Source organism: Aethalodelphis obliquidens, unplaced genomic scaffold (genome assembly GCF_003676395.1).
Source record: "Aethalodelphis obliquidens isolate GAN/ISIS:26980383/991018 unplaced genomic scaffold, ASM367639v1 scaffold9, whole genome shotgun sequence".
In the NCBI taxonomy this organism is placed as follows: domain Eukaryota; kingdom Metazoa; phylum Chordata; class Mammalia; order Artiodactyla; family Delphinidae; genus Aethalodelphis; species Aethalodelphis obliquidens.
In genome coordinates, this window is record NW_020837953.1 from 34,359,770 (window position 1) to 34,385,194 (window position 25,425).

A 25,425-nucleotide genomic window follows, 5' to 3' on the forward strand; every position below is an offset into this window, starting at 1 on the left:
GTTCTCTATATCTGTGAGTCTGTTTTTGTTTTGTTATGTTCATTCATTTGTTTTATTTTTTTAGAGTCCACATATAAATGATAACATACACTATTTGTGTTTTCTCTGTCTGACTTATTTCACTTAGCATAATACCCTCCAGGTCCATCCATATTGTTGTACATGGCAGGAATTTATTCTTTTTTAATGACTGAGTAGTATTCCATTTCATATATATATATATATATATATATATATGTATGTATGTATGTATATCACATCCTCTTTATCCATTCATCCCTTGATGGGCACTTACATTGCTTCCATCTCTTGGCTGTTATAAGTAATGCTGCTATGAACATTGGGATTCATGTATCTTTTCGAATTAGTGTTTTCATTTTCTTTGGATATATGCCCAGGAGTGGAGTTGCTGTATCATATGGTAGCTCTATTTTTAGTTTTCTGAGGAACCTCCATACTGTTTTCCATAGTGGCTGCACCAATTTACATTCCCACCATCAGCGTACAAGGGTTCCTTTCTCTCCACATCCTTTGCCAACATTTGCTGTTTGTGTTCTCTTTGATGATCGTCATCCTGACTGGTGTGAGGTGATATCTCATTGTGGTTTTGATTTGCATTTCTCTAATAAGCAGCAATGTTGAGCATCTTTTCATGTGCCTGATGGCCATATGTATGTCTTCTCTGGAAAAATGTCTATTCAGGTCTTCTGACCATTTTTAATCAGGTTGTTTTCCTTTTTTTATATTGAGTTGTATGAGCTATTTATATATTTTGGATATTAACCCCTTATCAGTCATATCATTTGTAAATATTTTCTCCCATTCAGTAGGTTTTCTTTTCATTTTGTTGATGGTTTCCTTTGCTGTGCAAAAGCTTTTAAGTTTAATTAGATCCCATTTATTTTTGCTTTTATTTCCTTTGCCTTAGGAGACAAATTCAAAAAAATATTGCTACGATTTAGGTCAGAGAGTGTTCTGCCTATGTTTTCTTATAGGAGTTTTATGGTTTTCCATCTTACATTTAGGTCTTTTCTCTTGGTGTCTTCTTTTAAGGACACCAATCATTGGATTAAGGCACACTGTAATCCAGTATGACCTCATCTTAATTTAACAAATTACATCTCCAAAGACTCTACTTCCAAAGAAGGTAACATACACAGGATTCAAGCAGACATGAAGTTTTGGGGGACATGCTTCAACCCAGTACAGCCCCCAAGGACAAATTTCAACCCTCTCTTACAGCACATCTCATGGACTGTGTTAAGTGGGAGTCACTGGCTTTTCTTCCCCCACAAGATGAGCTCCATGTTTATCTCTCAGTTCCCAGTGTTACGTGAAGACCCAGCATAGAGTCTTAAAGGGGCTGATCAACATCTGTGGCACTGAGCTGCTTCTGAAAAGCTTTAGATTATATTGTGGAAAATCGAATTTTATTTGAACCCAAATTTTTGTAAGGCAAAGAAATTGGATGATTTTTTAAAGGTGGATATGTGGCTCCTTAAATTTGGGGCATGCCTTTCTTTATTCATTGGTGGGGTCCTATCTCATTTCAGCAAAGAAAATGCCCAAGTGCCTGGCATAAATTGATACTCAGTAAACATCTGTTTAATGAATAAAACTAGAGTTTTAAACTAGAGTTTAAAAATCATTGAATTAAATGCACTTCCACACTTTCTTCCTCTCTCCTTTCACAATCACACTCTATTTCTGCTTAGAGTTTATGGAGGGGGAGAGCAAGGGAGAAAGGGGACCTCAGGTATCACAGAGAACTGCTCTCATTGTTTAGATGAGGAAATGGGACCAGAGAGTGGACAAGACTTGCCCAAGGAGACCCAACAAGGTGGTGTCCAATGCAAGAAACCTAGGTTTCCCAACTTCCAGTTTTTCCACCCTATTGCAATGCCTCTCACCTGCCCCTACAGATTTACATTTTGATTTTGAGGCTAAGGAGAAATGAAGGTCATGGTGTCCTATTTTATCTCCCCCAAGATGAGTTCTGTAACATCAAAGACCATTACCCTGATCACTACAAGATGTGTACAAATGCTTTTTGTTGTTGTTGTTTTGTTTGTTTGCTTGTGTTAGGTGTCTGGGCTTGCTGTTGTGGACAATATTACAATATAATCTTGCAGAGGAAGTAACGGAAAATAAAGAAAATGACTGTTCATTCAGCAACAGCCACTGTGTTTCTTTATCACTCCTAGAATGAGGAAGTGCTTGCTTCTGTCGACACAGCTTTTGTCAGGTTCTCTTGCACCTCCTGGGGTGCAAGAGAGAAGCAGCATTTGAGAGACATAGATTCTGCATCTGGATACCTGGGTTCTGGTCCCACCTCTGATTCAAACTAGTTGCATGATCTTGGGCAACTCCAATCCCCTCTCTGGGTCTCAGTTTCCTCTTCCATAAAATGGTAAGGGTAAAGAAGGGGATAGTGTCGAGGGTCTCCAAAGTTCCTTCCAACTCTTACCTGCAGCAGTTCTCACTGATATGTAGGTACCAGCTGTGCCACGGGGGAGTCATTAGACTCCCCACACCTGACAGCCTCACCGCCTGTTTGCGCAGGCACAGCCTCTACCAACTGTAGAGGAATTTGGTGACCTCCCTGCCAGACAAGGTTCACACAAGGCACTCTTTGGGCCTGAGGCTCTCGAATTTCTCACGCTGTTACTCTAAAAATATTCCTTCGTGGTAGCCTGTGCATGGGTCTTGTTTTTCCAACTAGATGTTAAGCTCTTTGAATTGCCTCAAAATTCCCAAAGCAAGTTAAAAAAATATTTATTAGACAGGCAAAATGGTCACACCTGTTCTTCCTCTTTCAGCGCCCACTTTCCTCCCACCTCTCCCCTTATAATGCTCCTTCCCATCGTCCTTCTGCCCCGTCATTTCTGCCAGGGCTGTTACAATGCCCGTCCATCTGGTATTCCTGCCTCCTGACTTGTTCTTCCATACTACAGCTCAAAAAGTCCCCCACAGCTGCCAACGGCAAAATGGACCAGTCCCAGTTCTCTGCACACACCGGGCCTTCCACACCCCCTCGATTTCACCGGCAGTGAATTCTAAAGTTTTCAATCATCGGTCACACCCCCATCCTCCTTGCACCTTTCTCCCTTTGAGAGCCAGTGGCTGTAGGGACCGCCCACCAGGAGGGGAAGACGCTCGGTAGCCAAGCAGCCTGGGTTGACCCACCCCTTTTCCTTCCGAGCCAATCATTAGTTAGGGTGGGCGGGGCCACGTGCCCCGCACTTGCGCGTTCAGTGGCGGCGGTGGGGCTCCAAGACTGCTGTGCCAAATACCGAGATGAAGTTGCGGGTGGTGTGCGCGAAGCTGTTGCTGCTGCTGGTGCTCGGCGCGGTGCGGGCTCCGCGCTGCACCCACCCTCCGCGCTGCACCGACCCTCCGCGTCGCTACACCGCAGACTGGCCGAGTCTGGACTCCCGGCCGCTGCCGGCCTGGTTCGACGAGGCCAAATTTGGAGTGTTTGTGCACTGGGGCGTGTTTTCGGTGCCGGCCTGGGGAAGTGAGTGGTTCTGGTGGCATTGGAAGGGCGAAAAGCTGCCACAGTACGAGAGTTTCATGAAGGAGAACTACCCGCCCAATTTCACCTATGGCGACTTCGGGCCAAGATTCACTGCGCGCTTCTTCCACCCGGACAGCTGGGCCAACCTGTTCGAGGCCGCCGGGGCGAAGTGAGTGCCGCCGCGCGGGGCGGGCGGGGCTCCCCTTCCCCGGCTAGGGCTGACCCGAGCGCCGGGAGGGGGCTTAGGCAGGTGAAAACCGAGCGGGGGAAGGCTAGGCGACTTGCCGGGTCACACAGGTGTCCGTCTGACTTAAGATACCGGGGGTACTGTGTTTTGCCTCCTGAAGGATGCAGAATTGAATATGGCACGCCTGATCCTAAGAAGGTGCGTCTGGTTGAGGATTAGAAGGAAATAAAGGTTTCCGGTTGGTGATGGACTGCAAAGCCCACAGTGTCTGCACCTGAATATTGAGAAGACTAGGCTAAGTGATACCGAATGTCCCTTCCGGGTCAACAAGGCAATCAGGATTCCAGGATTTTAAGCCGGTGGTATGGAGTCTGATCCTAGTTCAGCTGCGAACTTGAACAAGGCATTTTACCTCCCTACCGCCTCCTTCCATGGTTGTAGACAGGGATTGTGTTCCTCCTATCAGCTTTAATATGTCCCGAAGGGAAGGGAGTTCTGGCGTGCAGTGTATTTGGGCAACAATACAGATTCCCTTTCAGCTGCTCTTCTCAATGCCTTGCACATAGAGAGTGCTCAAGAAATGTCAGAATCGTTTTGAGAACTGTTGCAACTTGCTTGTGAATGGTTCAGAGAACTGAAAGTGCAGAGCACTGGGGCTGGGAAGAGAGAGGCAAGGACTCACAAGGTTGTTGAAGGCTGGGGCTAGTCCTGAAGGAATCATCCTTGAAGACAGGATGTTGCAGGTATTAAGTCAAGGAATGATGACTCTGAGGCTGCTGGGCAGGAAGTGGGTTGGAGGAGAGTAAGAATGAAGGCAGGTAGGTTTCCCGCCTCCTGGCTTAGGGCAGTCTTCCACCCTTACTTTGTCTCCTCACCTGTCTTCCAGGTTTTAGTTTCTCTTGGACTTTAAGTTCTCTTGTACTAAATAGAAATTACAACTGATATTTAGTGTTTGCAATTAAGTGTATGGGAATATAAGCCTTGAACAAACAAAGGAGGAGTTCAGTGTCTTCCAGAAGCCTTAGAAATCCATAATTTTCAAATGAAGAAGTTAAAATCTGGGAGACATCCTTTGTCCAGGACAAGATGCCCTTGCTATGGACAAGATGACTGGCCCAGACAGAAGAAGGGAACTAATGTCCTAGACTCCAAATCCCGTGACTCTAAGGTGAAGGTTCTTTCCACCACACCAGAGGTCTGCAACCATGGCCAGAGGGATTGGTCCTCTGCCCATTTTGGTGAGTTTCTTGAGATGAGAAGGATTTTTACATTTTAAGGGGTTGTTTTTAAAAAGTAGAAGAAGAGGGGCTTCCCTGGTGGCACAGTGGTTAAGAATCCGCCTGCCAATGCAGGGGACACGGGTTCGAGCCCTGGTCCGGGAAGATCCCACATGCCACAGAGCAACTAAGCCTGTGTGCCACAACTACTGAGCCTGTGCTCTAGAGCCTGCGAGCCACAACTACTGAGTCCGCATGCTACAACTACTGAAGCCCGCGCGCCTAGAGCCCATGCTCCGCAACAAGAGAAACCACCGCAATGAGAAGCCCGCGCACCACAACGAAGAGTAGCCCCCGCTCACCGCAACTAGAGAAAGCCCGCGTGCAGCAATGAAGACCCAACACAGCCAAAAATAAATTAATTAATTAATTTAAAAAAACAAAGTAGAAGAAGAGTATGCCACAGAGAGGACTATGATCCACAGAGTCTGAAATACTGTCTAGACCTTAAAGTCTTGAGCACTCCACATCGGCCAGTGATTAAATTGTCACATGTGAGCACCAGGTGTTTTTCTGCCGTAAAAGTAAATGAAATGGTGAGTGATTTGCTTGTCATTTCAACACTTGCCTTTTCTCCCCTTTTCTTTTGGCCTTTTGTCACCTCTGTGAATGAGAGGCAATTCATATGGGCTTGGTAAAACAAACAGCTTAATTTTTTTTTTTTTTTTTTTTTTTGCGGTATGCGGGCCTCTCACTGTTATGGCCTCTCCCATTGCAGAGCACAGGCTCCAGACGCGCAGGCTCAGCAGCCATAGCTCACGGGCCTAGCCGCTCTGCGGCATGTGGGATCTTCCCGGACCAGGGCACGAACCAGTGTCCCTTGCATCAGCAGGCGGACTCTCAACCACTGCGCCACCAGGGAAGCCCAGGGACTGCCTTTTAAAGTTCTTTTAATATTGGAAAATGCCCCTGGCAACCTAGAACCCCAAGAGTTCAACACCAAAAGCATCAAAGTGGTCTACTTACCCCCAGACACAGCATCTCTAATTCAACCTCTAGATCTTTGGGGGTCATAAGGACCTTTAAGGCTCATTACACATGGTACTCTATGAAACGGATTGTCAGTGCTGTGGAAGAGAACCCCAATATAGATAACATCATGAAAGTCTGGAAGGATTACAGCACTGAAGATACCATTGTTGTTATAGAAAAAGCTGTGAAAGCCGTCAAGCCCCAAACAATAAATTCCTGCTGGAGAAAACTGTGTCCAGATATTTTGCATGACCTCACGGGATTTATAACAGAGCCAGTCAAGGAAATCATGAAAGAGATGTGGATACGGCAAAAAAGATGGGGAGGGGGGAGGGCTTCCCTGGTGGCGCAGTAGTTAAGAATCCGCCTGCCAAAGCAGGGGACACGGGATCGAGCCCTGGTCTGGGAAGATCCCACATGCCGTGGAGCAACTAAGGCCACGCGCCACAACTACTGAAGCCCTCACACCTGGAGCCCGTGCTCTACAACAAGAGAAACCACCGCGATGAGAAGCCTGCGTGCCGCAACAAAGAGTAGCACCCGCTCACCGCAACTAGAGAAAGCCCGTGCGCAGCAACAGAGACCGAATGCAGCCAAAAAAAAAAAAAAGGTGCAGGGTGAAGGGTTTCAAGATGTGGATCTTGGAGAAATTCAGGAGCTAATAAACATCACACCTGAGGAATTAACAGAGGACAGCTTGATGGAGATGAGTGCTTCTGAGCAAGTGCAGAGGAAGGAGATGTAGAAGAAGCAGTGCCAGAAGACAGATTGACGTTAGACAATCTGGCAGAAGGATTCTGATTACTCAAGACAGCTTTTGACTTCTTTTACCACATGGACCCTTCTATGATATGAGCACTGAAACTAGAGCAAACAGTGAGGACTTCCCTGGTGGTCCCGTGGTTACCCCTCCAATGCAGGGAGCACAGGTTTGATCCCTGGTCTGAGAACTAAGATCCCACATGTCAAGCAGTGCAGCCAAAAAATAAAAACAAACAAACAAAAAAAGCAAATAGTGGAAGAAGGATTGGTATCATGTAGAAGTTATTTTTAGAGAAATGTAAAAACAGAAAAGGCAGACAGAAATTGCAATGTATTTCCATAACATTACACTGAATTCCTGCCTCTCCTGCCTCCCCGTCCACCTCTTCTGCCTCTGCCACCCTGAGACAGCAAGACCCACCCCTCCTCTTCCTCTTCAACCTACTCACCATGAAGACCTTTATGATGATCTCCTTCCACTTAATGAACGGTGAATAATCATTATGCCATACAGTTAATAAATGTATCTGCTGTGTGAGTGTGTGTCTTCATGTGAAAACCTAAGAACTGGATGGCAAGAACTGTATGAAACGTTTTTGTGTCATCATCATTGTCGTCATTGCCTGAGTATGCATCACGTAGAACATCATATGCAAGATTGGTATGGAAGTGAGTAGCCAATCCTTACATAAGCATATGGTAAGTGACACAATAAAAAATTACCAATGTATCAGTTTTCTTACTGTTTTAAAACTTTGCTTTCAAAGAATTACATTACCATACAGTATGCCCTCCCCTCTACCCTCTCATAATTGGATAAACTGTGTATCAGCCTATCATCACAGGCAAGTGTGTTTTTTTTAATGTAACAATGTTTCCAATACTGTGTTATGAATAGGATTATAATACCATAGGCCATAAAAATTTTATAATGATTCATTCATTAGTGTATCGGCTAGGCTATCATGAAGCAATCATATTGATTACACTAGGCTACTGAAAAGCAATCATATTACTGCTTCTTTATTATCAATGCACAAATTGTTATACCTGCAAATAAATATGAACTTCTTTTTCACATTAGCTTTTCACTTTCTATATCTAGTTTTAGTAATAATTATAACATCTGCAGTGTTTTGTATCATGTAAGATAATATTGATGTAGGTACTGACAGGTGGTTCCTCTTGTAAACAGACAATGTAAACTTATAGTATCAATAAATACGGTACTATAAATGTATTTTATGATTTTCTTAAAAACATTTTCTTTTCTCTAGCTTACATTATTGTATTAATACAGTACGTAATACATGTAACCTACAGAATGGGCGGGGTTTTTTGTTTGTTTGTTTGTTTTTGGCCACACTGCATGGCCTGCAGGATCTTAGTTCCCCGACCAGGGATCGAACCTGTGCCCCCTGCATTGGAAGCACAGAGTCTTAACCGCCGGACTGCCAGGGAAGTCCCCCAGAATGGGCATTAATCAGTCATTTATGTTATTGCTAAGGCTTCCAGTCAAGAGTAGGCTATTAGTAGTTAAGTTTTCGGGGAGTCAAAAGTTATACATGGATTTTCTTCTGCACAGGGGGTTGGCACCCCTCACCCCCACGTTGTTCAAGGTTCAACCATACATTTCCTATAGTCAAGTTCTCCCAACCATTTTGAAAGCCCCAGGCATACCGGGTAAGTTCGTGCCGGTGGCCCACTGCCCACTTCCTTTGTTCATATGGTTTCAATGTCCACAGGTACGTAGTCCTGACAACAAAGCATCATGAAGGCTTCACAAACTGGCCAAGTCCTGTGTCTTGGAACTGGAACTCTGAGGATCTGGGGCCCCATCGTGATCTGGTTGGTGAGTTGGGAACAGCCATCCGAAATAGGTGTGTGTCCACAGATGATTACTCCATCATCACTTTTGATCTAGCCATCCAATGTGCCGTGCCTTCTCTACTCTTGTGTGTTTTCTAAGTTTGCATTTAACCAGTACCTTGAAGGGCTTCTGGCCTTAGCAGTGTTTGATGCTTGGCAGTTTTCATATGACCAAAGGTGACACCATCAGAGAAGTTCACAGCCCTGTCTGCTTAGGTGAAGGATACCCAGCGTAGACCCCAATGCTTCATTTGCATTCTGCAAAGGATTTTTTCTGGAAAGGCTACCAACCCCAGGCCTTTTCCAGTATCTGATGGGGGCCACGGTTGGGCCTCTCATCTTTCTGTCCTCCTTGGCTGTCAACACAGCTTTGCAGGCATTCAGGGAAGGTTTAGATGAATAGTAGATCAAGAGAGAACTGAAAAGGGCAAAAAGTGAGATAAGGAGCCACCCTGTAGATTCTAATTAATGCTTTCTAATATTTGCCACTTAATAAAAAGTAACTTCCCAAGATCAAAATGCTGGGAAATGTCAGAGGTGGGATTTGAACCCAGGTATTTTGGTTTTGGATCCTATATTTCTGGGTATGTTTGCCTCTAAGGAGGAAAAGTGGTATTTGTGTCATGCCCAATCTCACCTCTGTTGTGATTTGGCAAACTTGATGTCCTATTTAAGGGGTAGACCAGCTGCGTGTTTGTGTAAGTAAAGTTTGACTGGAACACAGTTGTGCCCATTCATTTATGCATTGTCTCTGGCTGCTTTCAAGCTACAATTGCAGAGTTGGGATAGAGATCGCAAGGCCTGCAAAGCCTCAAATATTATCTGGTCCATTGAGAAAGCATTTGCTGACTTATGTCACCGGTTAAATATTCAGTTTCCCACTGCTGTGCTCTGCTAATAGTCCTGCTGTAAGACTCTGAGGTGTTGATTAGATCTGGACTCTAAGATCCTTGATTCTTACCTTCTTTATTTAGTCCCTGAATCACGTGATGAAATACTTAACTTCAATTGTTTCTGTCTTATCTGTGCCATTGCAATATTACATTTACTTCTTACTTGTATTATAGCATTTCCAAAACACTCACTATTCTTAACTCAAAACAAGCTTTATTGTATATGAAAATAGGTCACTTTAACCGTATTTCATTTGGGGAACGTTAAGAACTATTTTTTTTTTTTTTTAGAATTTTATTTTTTTATACGGCACGTTCTCATTAGTTATCCATTTTATACATATTAGTGTATATATGTCAATCCCAATCTCCCAATTCATCGCACTACCTACCCGCCACTTTACCCCCTTGGTGTCCATACGTTTGTTCTCTACATCTGTGTGTCTATTTCTGCCCTGCAGACCGGTTCATCTGTACCATTTTTCTAGGTTCCACATATATGCGTTAATATACGATATCTGTTTTCTCTTTCTGACATACTTCACTCTGTATGACAGTCTCTAGGTCCATCCACGTCTCTGCAAATTACCCAATTTCGTTCCTTTTTATGGCTGAGTAATATTCCACTGTATATATGTACCACACCTTCTTTATCCATTCGTCTGTCGATGGGCATTTAGGTTGCTTCCATGACCTGGGTATTGTAAATAGTGCTGCAATGAACATTAGGGTGCATGTGTCTTTTTGAATTATGGTTTTCTCTGGGTATATGCCCAGTGGTGGGATTGCTGGGTCATATGGTAATTCTATTTTTAGTTTTTTAAGGAACCTCCATACTGTTCTCCATAGTGGCTGTATCAATTTACATTCCCACCAAGAGTGCAAGAGAGTTCCCTTTTCTCCACACCCTCTCCAGCATTTGTTGTTTGTAGATTTTCTGATGATGCCCATTCTAACTGGTGTGAGGTGATACCTCATTATAGTTTTGATTTGAATTTCGCTAATAATTAGTGATGTTGAGCAGCTTTTCATGGGCTTCTTGGCCATCTCTATGTCTTCTTTGGAGAAATGTCTATGTAGGTCTTCTGCCCATTTTTGGATTGGGTTGTTTGTTTTTTTAATATTGAGCTGCGTGAGCTGTTTATGTATTTTGGAGATTAGTCCTTTGTCCGCTGATTCGTTTGCAAATATTTTCTCCCATTCTGAGGGTTGTCTTTTTGTCTTGTTTGTAGTTTCCTTTGCTTTGCAAAAGCTTTTAAGTTTCCTTAGGTCCCATTTGTTTATTTTTGTTTTTATTTCCATTACTCTAGGAGGTGGATCGAAAAAGATCTTGCTGTGATATGTGTCAAAGAGTGTTCTTCCTATGTTTTCCTTTAAGAGTTTTATAGTGTCCAGTCTTACATTTAGGTCTCTAATCCATTTTGAGTTCATTTTTGTGTATGGTGTTAGGGAGTGTTCTAATTTCATTCTTTTACATGTAGCTGTCCAGTTTTCCCAGCACCACTTATTGAAGAGACTGTCTTTTCTCCATTGTATATCCTTGCCTCCTTTGTCATAGATTAGTTGACCATAGGTGCGTGGGTTTATCCCTGGGCTTTCTATCCTGTTCCGTTGACCTATATTTCTGTTTTACGTGCCAGTACCATACTGTCTTGATTACCGTAGCTTTGTAGTATAGTCTGAAGTCAGGGAGTCTGATTCCTCCAGCTCCGTTTTTTTCCCTCAAGACCGCTTTGGCTATTTGGGGTCTTTTGTGTCTCCCTACAGATTTTAGGATTTTTTGTTCTAGTCCTGTAAAAAATGCCATTGGTAATTTGATAGGGATTGCATTGAATCTGTAGTTTGCTTTGGGCAGTATAGTCATTTTCACAATATTGATTATTCCAATCCAAGAACATGGTATATCTCTCCATCTGTTGGTATCATCTTTAATTTCTTTCAACAGTGTCTTACAGTTTTCTGCATACAGGTCTTTTGTCTCCCTAGGTAGGTTTATTCCTAGGTATTTTATTCTTTTTGTTGCAGTGGTAAATGGGAGTGTTTCCTTAATTTCTCTTTCAGATTTTTCATCATTAGTGATAAGAATGCAAGAGATTTCTGTGCATTAATTTTGTATACTACAACTTTACCAAGTTCATTGATTAGCTCTGGTAGTTTTCTGGTGGCATCTTTAGGATTCTCTATGTATAGTATCATGTCATCTGCAAACAGTGACAGTTTTACTTCTTTTCCAATTTGTATTCGTTTTTTTTTTTGTTTTTTTTTTTGCCGTACAGGGGCTTCTCACTGTTGTGGCCTCTCCTGTTGCGGAGCACAGGCTCCGGATGCGCAGGCTCAGCGGCCATGGCTCACGGGCCTAGCTGCTCCACAGCATGTGGGATCTTCCCGGACTGGGGCATGAACCCGTGTCCCCTGCATCGGCAGGTGGACTCTCAACCACTGCGCCACCAGGGAAGCCCTGTATTCCTTATACTTCTTTTTCTTCTCTGATTGTCGTGGCTAGGACTTCCAAAACTATGTTGAATAAGAGTGGCGAGAATGGGCATCCGTGTCTTGTTCCTGATCTTAGAGGAAATGCTTTCAGTTTTTCACCGTTGAGAATCATGTTTGCTGTGGGTTTGTTGTATATGGCCTTTATTATGTTGCGGTAGGTTCCCTTTATGCCCACATTCTGGAGAGTTTTTTATCATAAATGGGTGTTGAATTTTGTCAAAAGCTTTTTCTGCATCTGTTGAGATGATCATATGGTTTTTATTCTTCAGTTTGTTAATATGGTGTATCACATTGATTGATTTGCGTATATTGAAGAATGCTTGCATCCTTGGGATAAATCCCACTTGATCATGGTGTATGATCCTTTTAATGTGTTGTTGGATTCTGTTTGCTAGTATTTTGTTGAGGATTTTTGCCTCTATATTCATCAGTGATATTGGTCTGTAATTTTCTTTTTTTTTTTAGTATCTTTGTCTGCTTTTGGTATCAGGGTGATGGTGGCCTCATAGAATGAGTTTGGGAGTGTTCCTTCCTCTGCAATTTTTTGGAACAGGTTGAGAAGGATGGGTGTTAGCTCTTCTCTAAATGTTTGATAGAATTCACCTATGAACCCATCTGGTCCTGGACTTTTGTTTGTTGGAAGATTTTTTTTTTTTTTTTGCGATACGTGGGCCTCTCACTGTTGTGGCCTCTCCCGTTGTGGAGCACAGGCTCTGGACGCGCAGGCTCAGCAGCCATGGCTCACGGGCCCAGCCACTCCGCGGCATGTGGGATTTTCCCAGACCGGGGCACGAACCCGTGTCCCCTGCATCGGCAGGCGGACTCTCAACCACCGCGCCACCAGGGAAGCCCTGTTGGAAGATTTTTAATCACAGTTTCAATTTCATTACTTGTGATTGGTCTGTTCATATTTTCTATTTCTTCCTGGTTCAGTCTTGGAAGGTTATACCTTTCTAAGAATTTGTCCATTTCTTCCAGGTTGTCCATTTTATTGGCATAGAGTTGCTTGTAGTAGTCTCTTAGGATGCTTTGTATTTCTGCAATGTCTGTTGTAACTTCTACTTTTTCATTTCTAATTTTGTTGATTTGAGTCCTCTCCCTCTTTTTTCTTGATGAGTCTGACTTATGGTTTATCTTCTCAAAGAACCAGCTTTTAGTTTTATTGATCTTTGCTATTGTTTTCTTTGTTCCTATTTCATTTATTTCTGCTCTGATCTTTATGATTTCTTTCCTTCTACTAACTTTGGGTTTTGTTTGTTCTTCTTTCTCTAGTTCCTTTAGGTGTAAGTGTAGATTGTTTATTTGAGATTTTTCTTGTCTCTTGAGGTAGGCTTGTATTGCTATAAACTTCCCTCTTAGAACTGCTTTTACTGCATCCCATAGGTTTTGGATCGTCGTGTGTTCATTGTCATTTGTCTCTAGGTATTTTTTGATTTCCTCTTTGATTTCTTCAGGGATCTCTTGGTTATTTAGTAACGTATTGTTTAGCCTCCAGGTGTTTGTGTTTTTTACGTATTTTTCCCTGTAATTTATTTCTAATCTCATAGCGTTCTGGTCAGAAAAGATGATATGATTTCAATTTTCTTAAATTTACTGAGGCTTGATTTGTGACCCAAGATGTGATCTATCCTGGAGAATGTTCTGTGCGCACTTGAGAAGAAAGTGTAATCTGCTGTTTTTGGATGGAATGTCCTATAAATATCAATTAAATCTATCTGGTCTATTGTGTCATTTAAAGCTTGTGTTTCCTTATTAATTTTCTGTTTGGATGATCTGTCCATTGATGTAAGTGAGGTATTAAAGTCCCCCACTATTATTGTATTACTGTCGATTTCCTCTTTTATAGCTGTTAGCAGTTGCCTTATGTATTGAGGTGCTCCTATGTTGGGTGCATATATAGTTATAATTGTTATATCTTCTTCTTGGATTGATCCCTTGATCATTATGTAGTGTCCTTCCTTGTCTCCTGTAACATTCTTAAAGTTTATTTTATCTTATATGAGTATTGCTACTCTGGCTTTCTTTTGATTTCCATTTGCATGGAATATCTTTTTCCATCCCCTCACTTTCAGTCTGTATGTGTCCCTAGGTCTGAAGTGGGTCTCTTGTAGACAGTATATATATGGGTTTTGGTTTTGTATCCATTCAGCAAGCCTGTGTCTTTTGGTTGGAGCATTTAATCCATTCACGTTTAAGTTAATTATCAATATGTATGTACCTATGACCATTTTCTTAATTGTTTTGGGTTTATTTTTGTAGGTCCTTTTCTTCTCTCGTGTTTCCCACTTAGAGAAGTTCCTTTAGCATTTGTTGTAGAGCAGGTTTGGTGGTGCTGAATTCTCTCAGCTTTTGCTTGTCTGTAAAGCTTTTGATTTCTCCATAGAGTCTGAATGAGATCCTTGCTGGGTAGAGTAATCTTGGTTGTAGATTCTTCCCTTTCATCACTTTAAATGTATCATGCCACTCCCTTCTGGCTTGTAGAGTTTCTGCTGAGAAATCAGCTGTTAACCTTCTGGGAGTTCCCTTGTATGTTGTTTATCGTTTTTCCCTTATTGCTTTCAATAATTTTTCTTTGTCTTTAATTTTTGTCAGTTTGATTACTATGTGTCTCCACGTGTTTCTCCTTGGGTTTATCCTGCCTGGGACTCTGCGCTTCCTGTACTTGGGTGGGTATTTCCTTTCCCATGTTAGGGAAGTTTTCGACTGTAATCTCTTGAAATATTTTCTCAGGTCCTTTCTCTCTCTCTTCTCCTTCTGGGACCCCTATAATGCGAATGTTGTTGCATTTAATGTTGGCCCAGAGGTCTCTTAGGCTGTCTTCATTTCTTTTCATCCTCTTTTCTTTATTCTGTTCTGCGGCATTGAATTCCACCACTCTGTCTTCCAGGTCACTTATCCATTCTTCTGCCTCAGTTATTCTGCTATTGATTCCTTCTAGTGTATTTTTCATTTCAGTTATTGTATTGTTCATCTCTGTTTGTTCTTTAATTCTTCTAGGTCTTTATTAAACATTTCTTCCATCTTCTTAATCTTTGCCTCCATTCCTTTTCTGAGGTCCTGGATCATTTCACTGTCATTATTCTGAATCTTTTTCTGGAAGGTTTCCTATCTCCACTTCATTTAGTTGTTTTTCTGGGATTTTATCCTGTTCGTTCATCTGGTACCTAGCCCTCTGCCTTTTCATCTTGTCTGTCTCTTGAATGTGGTTTTTGTTCCACAGGCTGCAGGATTGTAGTTCTTCTTGCTTCTGCTCACGTTAAGAACTATTAATAAATCTTATATGAAACAATAAACCTATATTAATTAATTCAGCTACACAGAAAATGTTACTAATGATTATTTAAGTGATAAGATTTTAGTTATTCTTTATACTTGTCTCTATTTTCTAGTATCTCTTCCATATGTGTTCTTACGATTGACAGAAAACATTTTTTAATAGGACTACATGTTATTGAGATAATTGACTTAAAAGACAAAAGATGGTTTAAATGACATTTGGTGTTAAGATATTTATGTATGAAAATAATTTGTTATGTGTATTATCAAAAGCATAGTAAGCCCAATCATTTTGCTTAAGTGAATGATGAGATAATTTAAGGAAATGGTTGTGGATCCTGCCCCTCTGCATGCCCTATGGATAAGTTTCACTGAGATGTAAAAATGCTGCAACTGATATTTCTTAAAATAAATTATTTTTTCTTTGCTTAATGACAGTTGCTGTCCTGTTTTTCTGTTTAAGGAACATACGCTATGGACTCTATCACTCACTGTTAGAATGGTTCCATCCTCTCTACCTACGTGATAAGAAAAATGGCTTCAAAACACAGCATTTTGTCCGTGCAAAAACAATGCCAGAGCTATATGACCTTGTTAGCAGGTACAAAACAGAAAATTTTTTGGCCTTATGACCTTCAGCAATGACACCTGAGCTTCTTATAGGATACTGTTAAGTTGAGGGGAAGGGGGAAAAGGGGTAGGACATCAAAATAGTAAAAGTAATGGGTGTGTTAAGACAAAATATATTTTTTCTTCCTACTTTTCAGAACTTTCATAGTATGGTCATATTGCCTCTATAAATTGAAACAAACAAAACTGAGGATGGTAGTAAGTCAAAACTTCAGTTCCCTCCTTACATGCTATTTTCTTTGTCTGGACCTTGAAGAAGGGCAACATGGTCTAACGGAACCTGAAGAGGATTTGGCATCTGGCAGATTTGTATTTGAATCCTGGCTCTAGTTACTTACAGGCCTTAAACAGGTCACCCTTCTGAGCCTCAGATTCTTACTCTGTGAAGTGGGGATAATAATGTCTTCTGTGTAGGGCTCAGCATAGTATGTGAAAAGTATTTGTCACTATGCCTGGTACAGAATAATGGTGTTGTTATTGCCATTATTCTTAAAATGATGACTTTCACTTTGGCATTTGTCCCTAGTCTTCACCACGTTTTATTCTGAGTTTGCCCTTCTTGCTTCTGGGGCCTCCTAGAGGATGGTGGACCTTTAAAGATTAAGAGGCAGCCATCTCTGCCTGGACTCCCATTGTAGACCAGAAGACAAAAAAAACTCCTTGCATCCAGATGACTTCTCTAAGGAAATAGTACAGTTGTAAGAGATCAGCATAGGCTTTAAGTCAGAAATCTAGTTCTTTTTTCTTACTGACTGTATAGCCTTGAAAAAACGACTTCATCTTTCTAGAACTCAGTTTCTTTATCTGTTTATACATCACAGGGTTGTCGTGAGAATGAATGAGGTAATGAGTATAAAGTGCCTAGTACAGTTTCTCGTACACAGTGGAACACAGACCAGCAGTGCTTCTCTCACCTCTCAGACAGGCAGTCATTTTCCTGGAACCAAGCTGCTATCCTAAGTAGTTACGGAGTACAGCACACGATTAGGCATCAGGCAGACTTGCATGTGGGTTCCAGCTCCTGTTACTTACCAGCTTTGTCACCTAAAGCAAAGTACCCTACTGAGCATTAGGTTCCAGCTTTCTAAAGTGGGAATAATAATGCTTACCTTATAGTTATAAATACACACACACACTCACACCTCATAGGGCTCAGAGTAATAATATGTGAAAGATGCAACTGTGGCTCAAGTGAATTCAATAGATTTTTATAGTCAAAGTTTTGGGTAGTTGTCCCCAGAAATGCATTTGGCGGAACAGTTCAAGCTCTAATACATCTTAAAAGCAGAAACATTGATCCTATAGTTCTGGACCACCACTCTTTTCACTGGAATTAGTTGCCGGAAGGAAACCAAATTGTATACACACTGATTACAGCTCTACTTTTTAAGTTAAGACATTAAAAAGAAAAAGATTAGGAAGAAATACACCAAAGTGCTGTGTATTAAACAGTGGTTGTGTTAGCTAAGGGGTTTGTGTGTGTGTCTGTGTTGTCATTTTTGTCTCTTTAGTTTTCCACCTTGTCTGCATTGCGGTAGTCTTTTGGTACTTTCCAAATAGGAGAAAATTAATTTTTAAATATTTGTTGCAAAGATAGATCCGTAAGACTTTACTATGAATGAATTCAGAGAGTAAACATTGTTCTCATTGCTTGTCTCTCAGGTACAAACCTGACTTGATTTGGTCTGATGGAGAGTGGGAGTGTCCTGATACTTACTGGAACTCTACAAATTTTCTTGCTTGGCTCTACAATGATAGCCCAGTTAAGGTACATGATTATATGACTTATCTCTTATTTTTCTGTTATGATAAAAAAAAATGTGAGGAACCGAGATCCGGAGTAATAACAATAATGACCACAGCAACAATAGTAAATAGTAATATCAACGTGGGCGTGGTAGGGATCGGGGAACTTAGTGGATGTTAAAGGTTTCTCCATTAATTCTTTTTTGGCCCCTTACTTGGAGTATAATCTTTCTTCTTCTCCTTTTTTTTTTTTTTTTTTTTTTGCGGTACGCGAGCCTCTCACTGCTGTGGCCTCTCCCGTTGCCGAGCACAGGCTCCGGACGCGCAGGCTCAGCGGCCATGGCTCACGGGCCCAGCCGCTCCGCGGCACGCGGGATCCTCCCGGACCGGGGCACGAACCCGCGTCCCCCGCATCGGCAGGCGGACTCCCAACCACTACGCCACCGGGGAAGCCCTCTTCTTCTCCTTTAATTCTTGATTTTTACAAGATAGTTTTAAATCTTCTTAAATTTAAGTAGGCTAGAAATAGTATGGAGAAGTCCCAGACCACCATAGAGAAAATAAACTATTAAGTAAACAGACATTATAAATAAGAAAACCACCCCAAAAATTAATATAAAAAACATGTAAAATTAAACGATAAGAATAAAATGTGAATATCTATGACTTCACCTACTCTTATGTTGATTATGTAGTTTAACTCTTAAGGGGAAATTTCATTTCCCTTATATTCCAAATTCTTTTTTTTTAAAATTAATTAACTTATTTTATTTTTTTGGCTGTGTTGGGTCTTCATTGCCAACCCCAGCTTTCTCTAATTGAGGCAAGCAGGGGCTACTCTTGGTTGCGGTGCATGGGCTTCTCATTGCGGTGGCTTCTCTTGTTGTGGAGCACGGGCTCTAGGCGTGTGGGCTTCAGTAGTTGTGGCACACGGGCTCAGTAGCTGTGGCTCACGGGCTCAGTAGTTGTGGCTCACGGGCTCTAGAACACAGGCTCTGTAGTTGTGGCGCACGGCCTTAGTTGCCGTGGATGGCATGTGGAATTTTCCCGGGCCAGGGCTCGAACCTGTGTCCCCTGCATTGGCAGGCGGATTCTTAACCACTGTGCCACCAGGGGAGTCCCTCCAAATTCCTGAGGGAACTTTGCCTACCTTGTCCTCTCCCCCATAATCAACACTATTACGCTGCACGATAGCTACCCATTTAAAGTTTGTATTTCAATACACTTACAAAGCAGCAGACATCTTAATCTTCACTATAGCAAATTTCAAAAATTTTACATATTCTAGATTTGTTGTGGATTTTAAAGAAAAATCTAAGTGTAAGACCAGTTTGAACTGAGCTTTCTTGGTAGATTCATAAACCTCTAAGGATCTCATTGGGTAAATATTACTAAATTCAGAAAATGGAGAGAAAGAAAAAAGGAAAGATCCTATGTGACAAATTGAAGCAAATTCAGATTGGTTTTCTGGGACTTGCAAGATGTGTGGGGACCTCTAGTGGCACAGTGTTGTGCTTCTTCCCCGATGGTCCTCGGGCTGGGGTGGCTCCATTGTGGATCCTTGGGTGGGACACCACAGACCCTGTTCTACCCACTCTTGTTCTGAATGCTTTCTCACGCATTGGGAAAGAGGGTGGTTTTGGAGATACACTCATGTTAGGAAAGTACTTTTAGGAGAAATAGTCCCTTCTCCTTATTCTCCATTCTCTCTAGTTCCCATGTGGCTCACTCCTGAGCTCTCTGCAGGTCTTCCCTGGGAGGTCACCTTCCCCGTCACCCTATCTAAAATTGCAGCATGCCCCTGTCACACTGTATGTCTTTCTTTGCTTTATCTTTCTCTTACCACTAAGATATTGATATTGGCCTAACATATTTCAGATATCATTTGCCTCTTTACTATCTGTCTCCCTCACTGAAGTGTCAGCTTTGTGAGGGCAAGCATTTGGGTCTGTTCACTGTTGTGTCCCCAACCCCACGAACAGTACTTGGCCCAGTTAGGCGCATAGTAACTATTGGTGCAATGTAAACTAAATCTGCCTCCTGGCAATTTATATTCTTTCCTGGAAGAAGCAAGAAACACTCCTGGATCGGTGTTCCCTGTTTATGTTCATCCCTAACTCTGCTGTGATGTCACATTATAATTTTTCACATATCTGTCTCTTCAGCTAGTCTCTGCTGGATTTCTGAGGGCAAGAACTGTGTTTTTTTTACCCTAGATAACCCAGTATGAGCCTCATAGTAGTATTTTTTAAAAAACACTTATTTATTTATTTATTTGGCTGCATCAGGTCTTGGTTGTGGTGCATGGGCTCAGTAGTTGTGGCACGTGGGCTCTCTAGTTGTGGCGCGCGAGCTCTAGGGCACACGGGCTTAGTTGACCCACAGCATGTGGGACTTAGTTCCCCGACCAGGGATCGAATCTGCATCCCCTGCATTGGAAGGTGGCTTGTTAATCACTGGATGGCCAGGGAAGTCCCTTATAGTAGTAGTAAATATTTACATTAGGTTATTCCATGTAAGGATTTCTCAAAGTTCAGCAAAACCTTGAGGGAAGGGAAAAGAATGTTTGATTTTTTCTTACCTAAGTAAAGAAAGTCAGGGTTGTATAGTGGAAAGCATCCTGGGCTGGGTTTAAATACCTGATTCACAGGCCCAGCTTTCTGAAACTCTGCCTGGGGATGTGACCTCGGGCAAGTCTCCTCTCCATTTCTCCTCTGATAGAATAAGTGGTTTACTAGATTATTTAAACAGGCCATTCCAGCTCTGACATTACACATTGCTGGGCCAGGGTTTCTCAGCCTCGGTACTATTGACATTCCGGGCTGGATATTTCTTTGTTGTGAGGGGACTATCCTGTATGTTGTAAGATGTTTAGAAGCATCCCTGGTCTCCACCCACTAGGTGGCAGTAGCACCCCCCCACCCCCGCCCCAGTTGTGACAACCAAAAAAACTGTCTCTAGATTTTGCTAAAAGTCTTGTCCAGGGCAAAATGACCCCCAGTTAAGAAACACTGCTCTTGGGCTTCCCTGGTGGCACAGTGGTTAAGAATCTGCCTGCCAATGCAGGGGACACGGTTTGATCCCTGGCCCGGGCGGATCTCACATGCCGCAGAGCAACTAAGCCGGTGCGCCACAACTATTGAGCCTGTGCTCTAGAGCCCGTGAGCCACAACTACTGAACCTGCGTGCCACAGCTACTGAATCCCGCACACCTAGAGCCTGCACACCACAGTGAAGAGTAACCCCCGCTCTCCGCGACTAGAGAAACCCCGCGCACAGCAATGAAGATCCAACACAGCCAAAAGTAAAATAAAATTTAAAAAAAAAGAAACACTGCTCTCAACTAAGTCTGCTTCTTGCTTCCAAGTAAGCACCTAATACATCAAACTGTGTTACGTAAGGAACCTAAGTGATTTTACCCCCGATGACCCCGGTACTCCTTCCTCCTTTAGGATGTTGTCGTAGTAAATGACCGATGGGGTCAGAACTGTTCCTGTCGCCATGGAGGATACTACAACTGTCAAGACAAATTCAAGCCAGAGACCTTGCCAGATCACAAGTGGGAGATGTGCACCTCAGTAGACAAGCTGTCCTGGGGCTATCGTCGCAACATGGCAATGGCTGACATCGCAAGTGAATCTCAAATCATTTCGGTAAGAGTACCTGTGAGGTAGTGATTTGTTAACTACCTTCTGACTAAGAGTGGTGGAAGCACTGTGGATGGAAGTGCAGGCTGATAGATCCCTTTAGGGTTATTGAACACACTCATAACACCTGTCCTAAGGAACTAGGTATAATTAAGAAGAGTTCCGTACAGAGATGTTCTTCCCAGGATTATTTTCAGTTTGACATTTGGGTTGTTTCAATTTCTTGCAACCATAAAGGAGTAATTACATAGATTTAGGGATTTTCCTTAACTATTAAAATGTTTCTGAATGTAACATGGATTAATGCTTAGAGGGTTGGTGTAGTATCACAACTATATAGAATTAACTGCATAGGAAAAGCACCAAAAGGAACCATCAAAAGTTAATGGTGTGGGGCTTCCCTGGTGGCGCAGTGGTTGAGAGTCCGCCTGCCGATGCAGGGGACACGGGTTCGTGCCCTGGTCCGGGAAGATCCCACATGCCGCGGAGCAGCTGGGCCCGTGGGCCACGGCCGCTGAGCCTGCGCGTTCGGAGCCAGTGCTCCACAACGGGAGAGGCCACAACAGTGAGAGGCCCACGTACCACCAAAAAAAAAAAAAATTAATGGTGTGGTGTCTTTGGGGTACTGTAACAAAACCTCCTTTTTAAAGTATTCTGTATGTAGCCTTAATTTTTCTGGGCTGCCTTGAAGTGCTACCGTTTGAGGTCACACTAAACACACACGCATCTCCCTCCAAAAATCTTAAAGAATATATCTCTTTACAGCATGTTTTCCTGAAGGGGCAACATACACACTTATATAGCCCACCACATACAAAGTGTCCTGAAATTCATCAGATCTTTTCTACCTCCCCAGAGTCTCCACAGCACCTGCTCTAAATCTGTCCTCTCTGATCCCTGTTTTCTCTCTGGATGGCTCCATGGGATTCCTTCATGGCCAAGTGCTTTGTTTTCAGTTCCCTGCTCACAGTCTGTGCTTCTGACACACGACCCTTCCCGCTGCACACGGCACCACAGCAGGTGCCGGTTCACAGGGAAGTGCCTGTGATACTCCCTGGAATTCGAGTTAATATATTTCTCCACCTTGTGGCAGGATTTTAAAATTTTCTCACATAAGCCTATCCTGCTTTTATAATGACAAAAATATATAGTATTTTCCAAAGGGTAAAGGCTATTCACAAAACAGAGGGAGAATGTAGCCTAGATTCTTTTTCTTCCCTTCATCTGTGTGTTATAAGCATTTCTCCAGTCTTGACATTCAGAGCTGGGATTTCCTTGTTTCTTTTCTCTCCAGGAACTGATTCAGACAGTAAGTTTGGGAGGCAACTATCTTCTCAACGTTGGACCAACTAAAGATGGACTGATTGTTCCCATCTTCCAAGAAAGGCTTCTTGCTGTTGGGAAGTGGCTGAGCATCAATGGGGAGGCTATCTATGCCTCCAAACCATGGAGGGTACAATTGGAAAAAAACACGACCTCTGTGTGGTGAGTCTAGTCTTCTGTTACGTGCAGGAATGGGATGTGGCCCCACCCTGAGCTGGCATCTCCTTGGGTCCACAGTGGTACAAGCCAGGCTGGGAGTCATCTTGAGGAAATGCAAAAGCGGTCCTTTTGCTATTAAATTTGTGCCCAGGTTTATGTTTTAGGCCCCAGGGTATCTTTGACTAGTAAGGGAGGCCGAAGGCTTGGTGAAAAAAGAAAGAGCTACAAAGTGTCAGTCAATTTGCCTGACAATGTTACCCCACCTCCTAAAAATACTAATAGCTGCTATTTGCACGACATTCACAATATGCAGGCTTTGCTCTAAATTCTTTCCCCTAATTTCATCCCCTCAACCATCCCACCAAGTTGATACTATCATTATCAGGTTACAAGTGAGAAAGCCGACTCAGGGCAGGAATATCACTTGCCTAGAATTACAGAGCTGCTAAATGGAGAAGTCATGATTCATGCTTGGATTGTGGATCTAGTTATTTGATCTTGCGCTTCAGTGTTTTTCAACGGCAAGATGGGGTGATGATACGTAACTTCCTAGAGTGTGAGGGTTAAATGAGATAACATATGTAAAGTATCATCAGAGTGCCAGGCACAAACTAACTGCTCAGCGAAAGATCTCTGTAAATGTTATACCAGACAGCAGGGGTCTCTGGGTCAGGGGAAACACATTCATCCTTCTGTTCTGGATGAGTTTCTATGTAGTGATTTTCACCCTCTTCTTTAAGCATGGTGAAATCTCAGAACAACAAGCTTGTCTTGGGAATTCCCTGGCGGTCCAGTGGTTAGGACTCTGCGCTTTCACTGCCATGAGCCAGGGTTCGATCCCTGGTCGGGGAACTAAGATCCCGCAAGCTGTGTTGGGTGGCCAAAAATTAAAAAATAAAAAAAAATTTTTTAATTAAAAACAAAAACCCAAATTTGTCTTCGTTGCACACCTTGCCCTTGTTATATCCTTGACTTTTCATATGGATTTGGAGTCAAAGAATGATTTGAATGATGAGGCAAATGGCTTCAGTGTGAGGTAACTAGTATAAGAGTTACACATTTTTTAAAGAAAACTTAGAACCCTGGAGAGAGAGAAAATGGAAGATATCACCAGAAAGAATCTTCCAGGGCTGCTTTCTTCCCACAGACCTTAATTGGTATCGAGTTATTAGTGCTTCCTTGTAGCAGTGACAGACTGAATGTCTTGGAATTGGTGGATAATTGAAAGGGGAACGTATAAGGTCATGTGGCAGGGTAATAAGCCAGGTATCTTTGACAGTGATGTTTCTTTTTTCCCAGGTATACCTCAAAAGGATCAGCTGTTTATGCCATTTTCCTACACTGGCCAGAAGATGGAATCTTAAGCCTTAAATCCCCCATAACTACTTCGACTACAGAGGTAAAGAGCCTCAGTCAGTCTTGTCAGAGATGTAACTTTTTGTAAAGGAATTGGCAAGTCTTCTCTAATTCTTCCTTCCTTCCCCAGGTTTCTCCCATATTTATTCCCCTTTTGGACTGTCTTCCCTGCCATGGCCCAGCATAGTTGTTTCTCACCATGTTCAGGCCACATTCTGTGCCCATCAGTGCATTAATGTTTTTTCCATTCCCTTTTGCTTTCTGCAGGTAACAATGCTGGGAATCGAAAAGTATCTGAAGTGGTCCCGAAATCCAGGTACAGGTCTCCTCGTGTACCTGCCCCAGTTACCACCCTCTGCTCTTCCGACTGAGTTTGCTTGGACTGTAAAGCTGACAGGAGTGGAGTGATCATTGGAGTTCAACCAGAAAGGGACACTGCCTACACTTTGACTTTCCTCTTACAGTACCATCACTGTAATAAACTACTCTTGTCTACTCACACATCTCTTTGCCAACGCATTTTAATAAAAGGAAGGAATTACGTTACGCTGATGTCTCACAGGATCAAAGATCTGAGATCGATTGCTAGCATCTCTCTCTCTGATCAGCAGAAGGGATTGAGCAGTTAAGCTCATCCTAACTTTGGGAACTATCTACGATGGAAACTTCACTCCATTCTGTGTTTCATAACCTGCTTGTTTACTCAAATGACTTCAGATCAAGAATAAGCCAAGTCATCCCGTTGCCTATGGGAGGAGCTGAAAAGGATTTGGCAAAATCCACCACGTGCTATTTATTTAGCATCAAATGTGACCAGGTACTCCCACCTACCCCCAGGAGCAGGAGATCCTGGAGGGGAAGGAAAGTGCTTCCTAGGCTGCTAATAATCAGCTTTTTAGAAGTTTCCAAAGCAAACTAAGAGCTCTGAAATTCAGTCTGTTTACAGTGATACTATGAAGAAAATGAATGTGATTCTGCCCTGCTTTCTTTAATACAATCAAATAAATAAATTTGTACATCAAATTATTTTCTACCAAAAAGCATGTTGTAGCTTTCTTCTTCCAGTTTCTATATGGATTGCTTATAGCCTTATGTTTTATAAAAAAATAGAAGGGGGATAACTTGCCAAGTCTCTTTAATGCAGAGCAAAGAAAGTAATTCCTTTGGTTCTTCTACTCCTCACTTCTAGTACCATTCTTTTGAGGTGACAAAAAAAAAAAAAAAAACCTCAGCAAAAATGGGCAAAGGACTTGAATAGACATTTTTCCAAAGAAGATATACAAATGGCCAATAAGACATGAAAGATATTCAAAATTAC

The 25,425-nt window shown here is 42.4% G+C and overlaps 1 protein-coding gene across 2 annotated transcripts; it reads left to right on the forward strand.

The window, feature by feature from the left end:
* The first annotated feature begins 3,264 nt into the window (after nucleotides 1-3,264).
* Nucleotides 3,265-25,147, forward strand: FUCA1 (alpha-L-fucosidase 1). 2 transcript variants are annotated; one of them, XM_027109754.1, is made up of 8 exons: nucleotides 3,265-3,686; nucleotides 8,461-8,595; nucleotides 15,710-15,847; nucleotides 17,539-17,644; nucleotides 21,075-21,275; nucleotides 22,564-22,754; nucleotides 24,051-24,150; nucleotides 24,375-25,141. In XM_027109754.1, the coding sequence occupies exons 1-8, from the start codon at nucleotides 3,298-3,300 to the stop codon at nucleotides 24,513-24,515; spliced, it is 1,401 nt and encodes a 466-aa protein (XP_026965555.1). In that variant the 5' UTR covers nucleotides 3,265-3,297; the 3' UTR covers nucleotides 24,516-25,141. The 2 variants fall into 2 exon arrangements, with proteins under 2 accessions (XP_026965555.1, XP_026965556.1); XM_027109755.1 differs by lacking the exon at nucleotides 15,710-15,847 and having other exon boundaries at nucleotides 3,269-3,686; nucleotides 24,375-25,147.
* Nucleotides 25,148-25,425: the final 278 nt, after the last annotated feature.

Coding starts and splice junctions, on each gene's coding strand:
- FUCA1 (XM_027109754.1), top strand. CDS start 3,298: ATGAAGTTGCGGGTGGTGTGCGCGAAGCTGTTGCTGCTGCTGGTGCTC. Junction 3,687..8,460: donor TTCGAGGCCGCCGGGGCGAA/GTGAGTGCCGCC, acceptor CAATGTCCACAG/GTACGTAGTCCTGACAACAA. Junction 21,276..22,563: donor GTGAATCTCAAATCATTTCG/GTAAGAGTACCT, acceptor TTTTCTCTCCAG/GAACTGATTCAGACAGTAAG.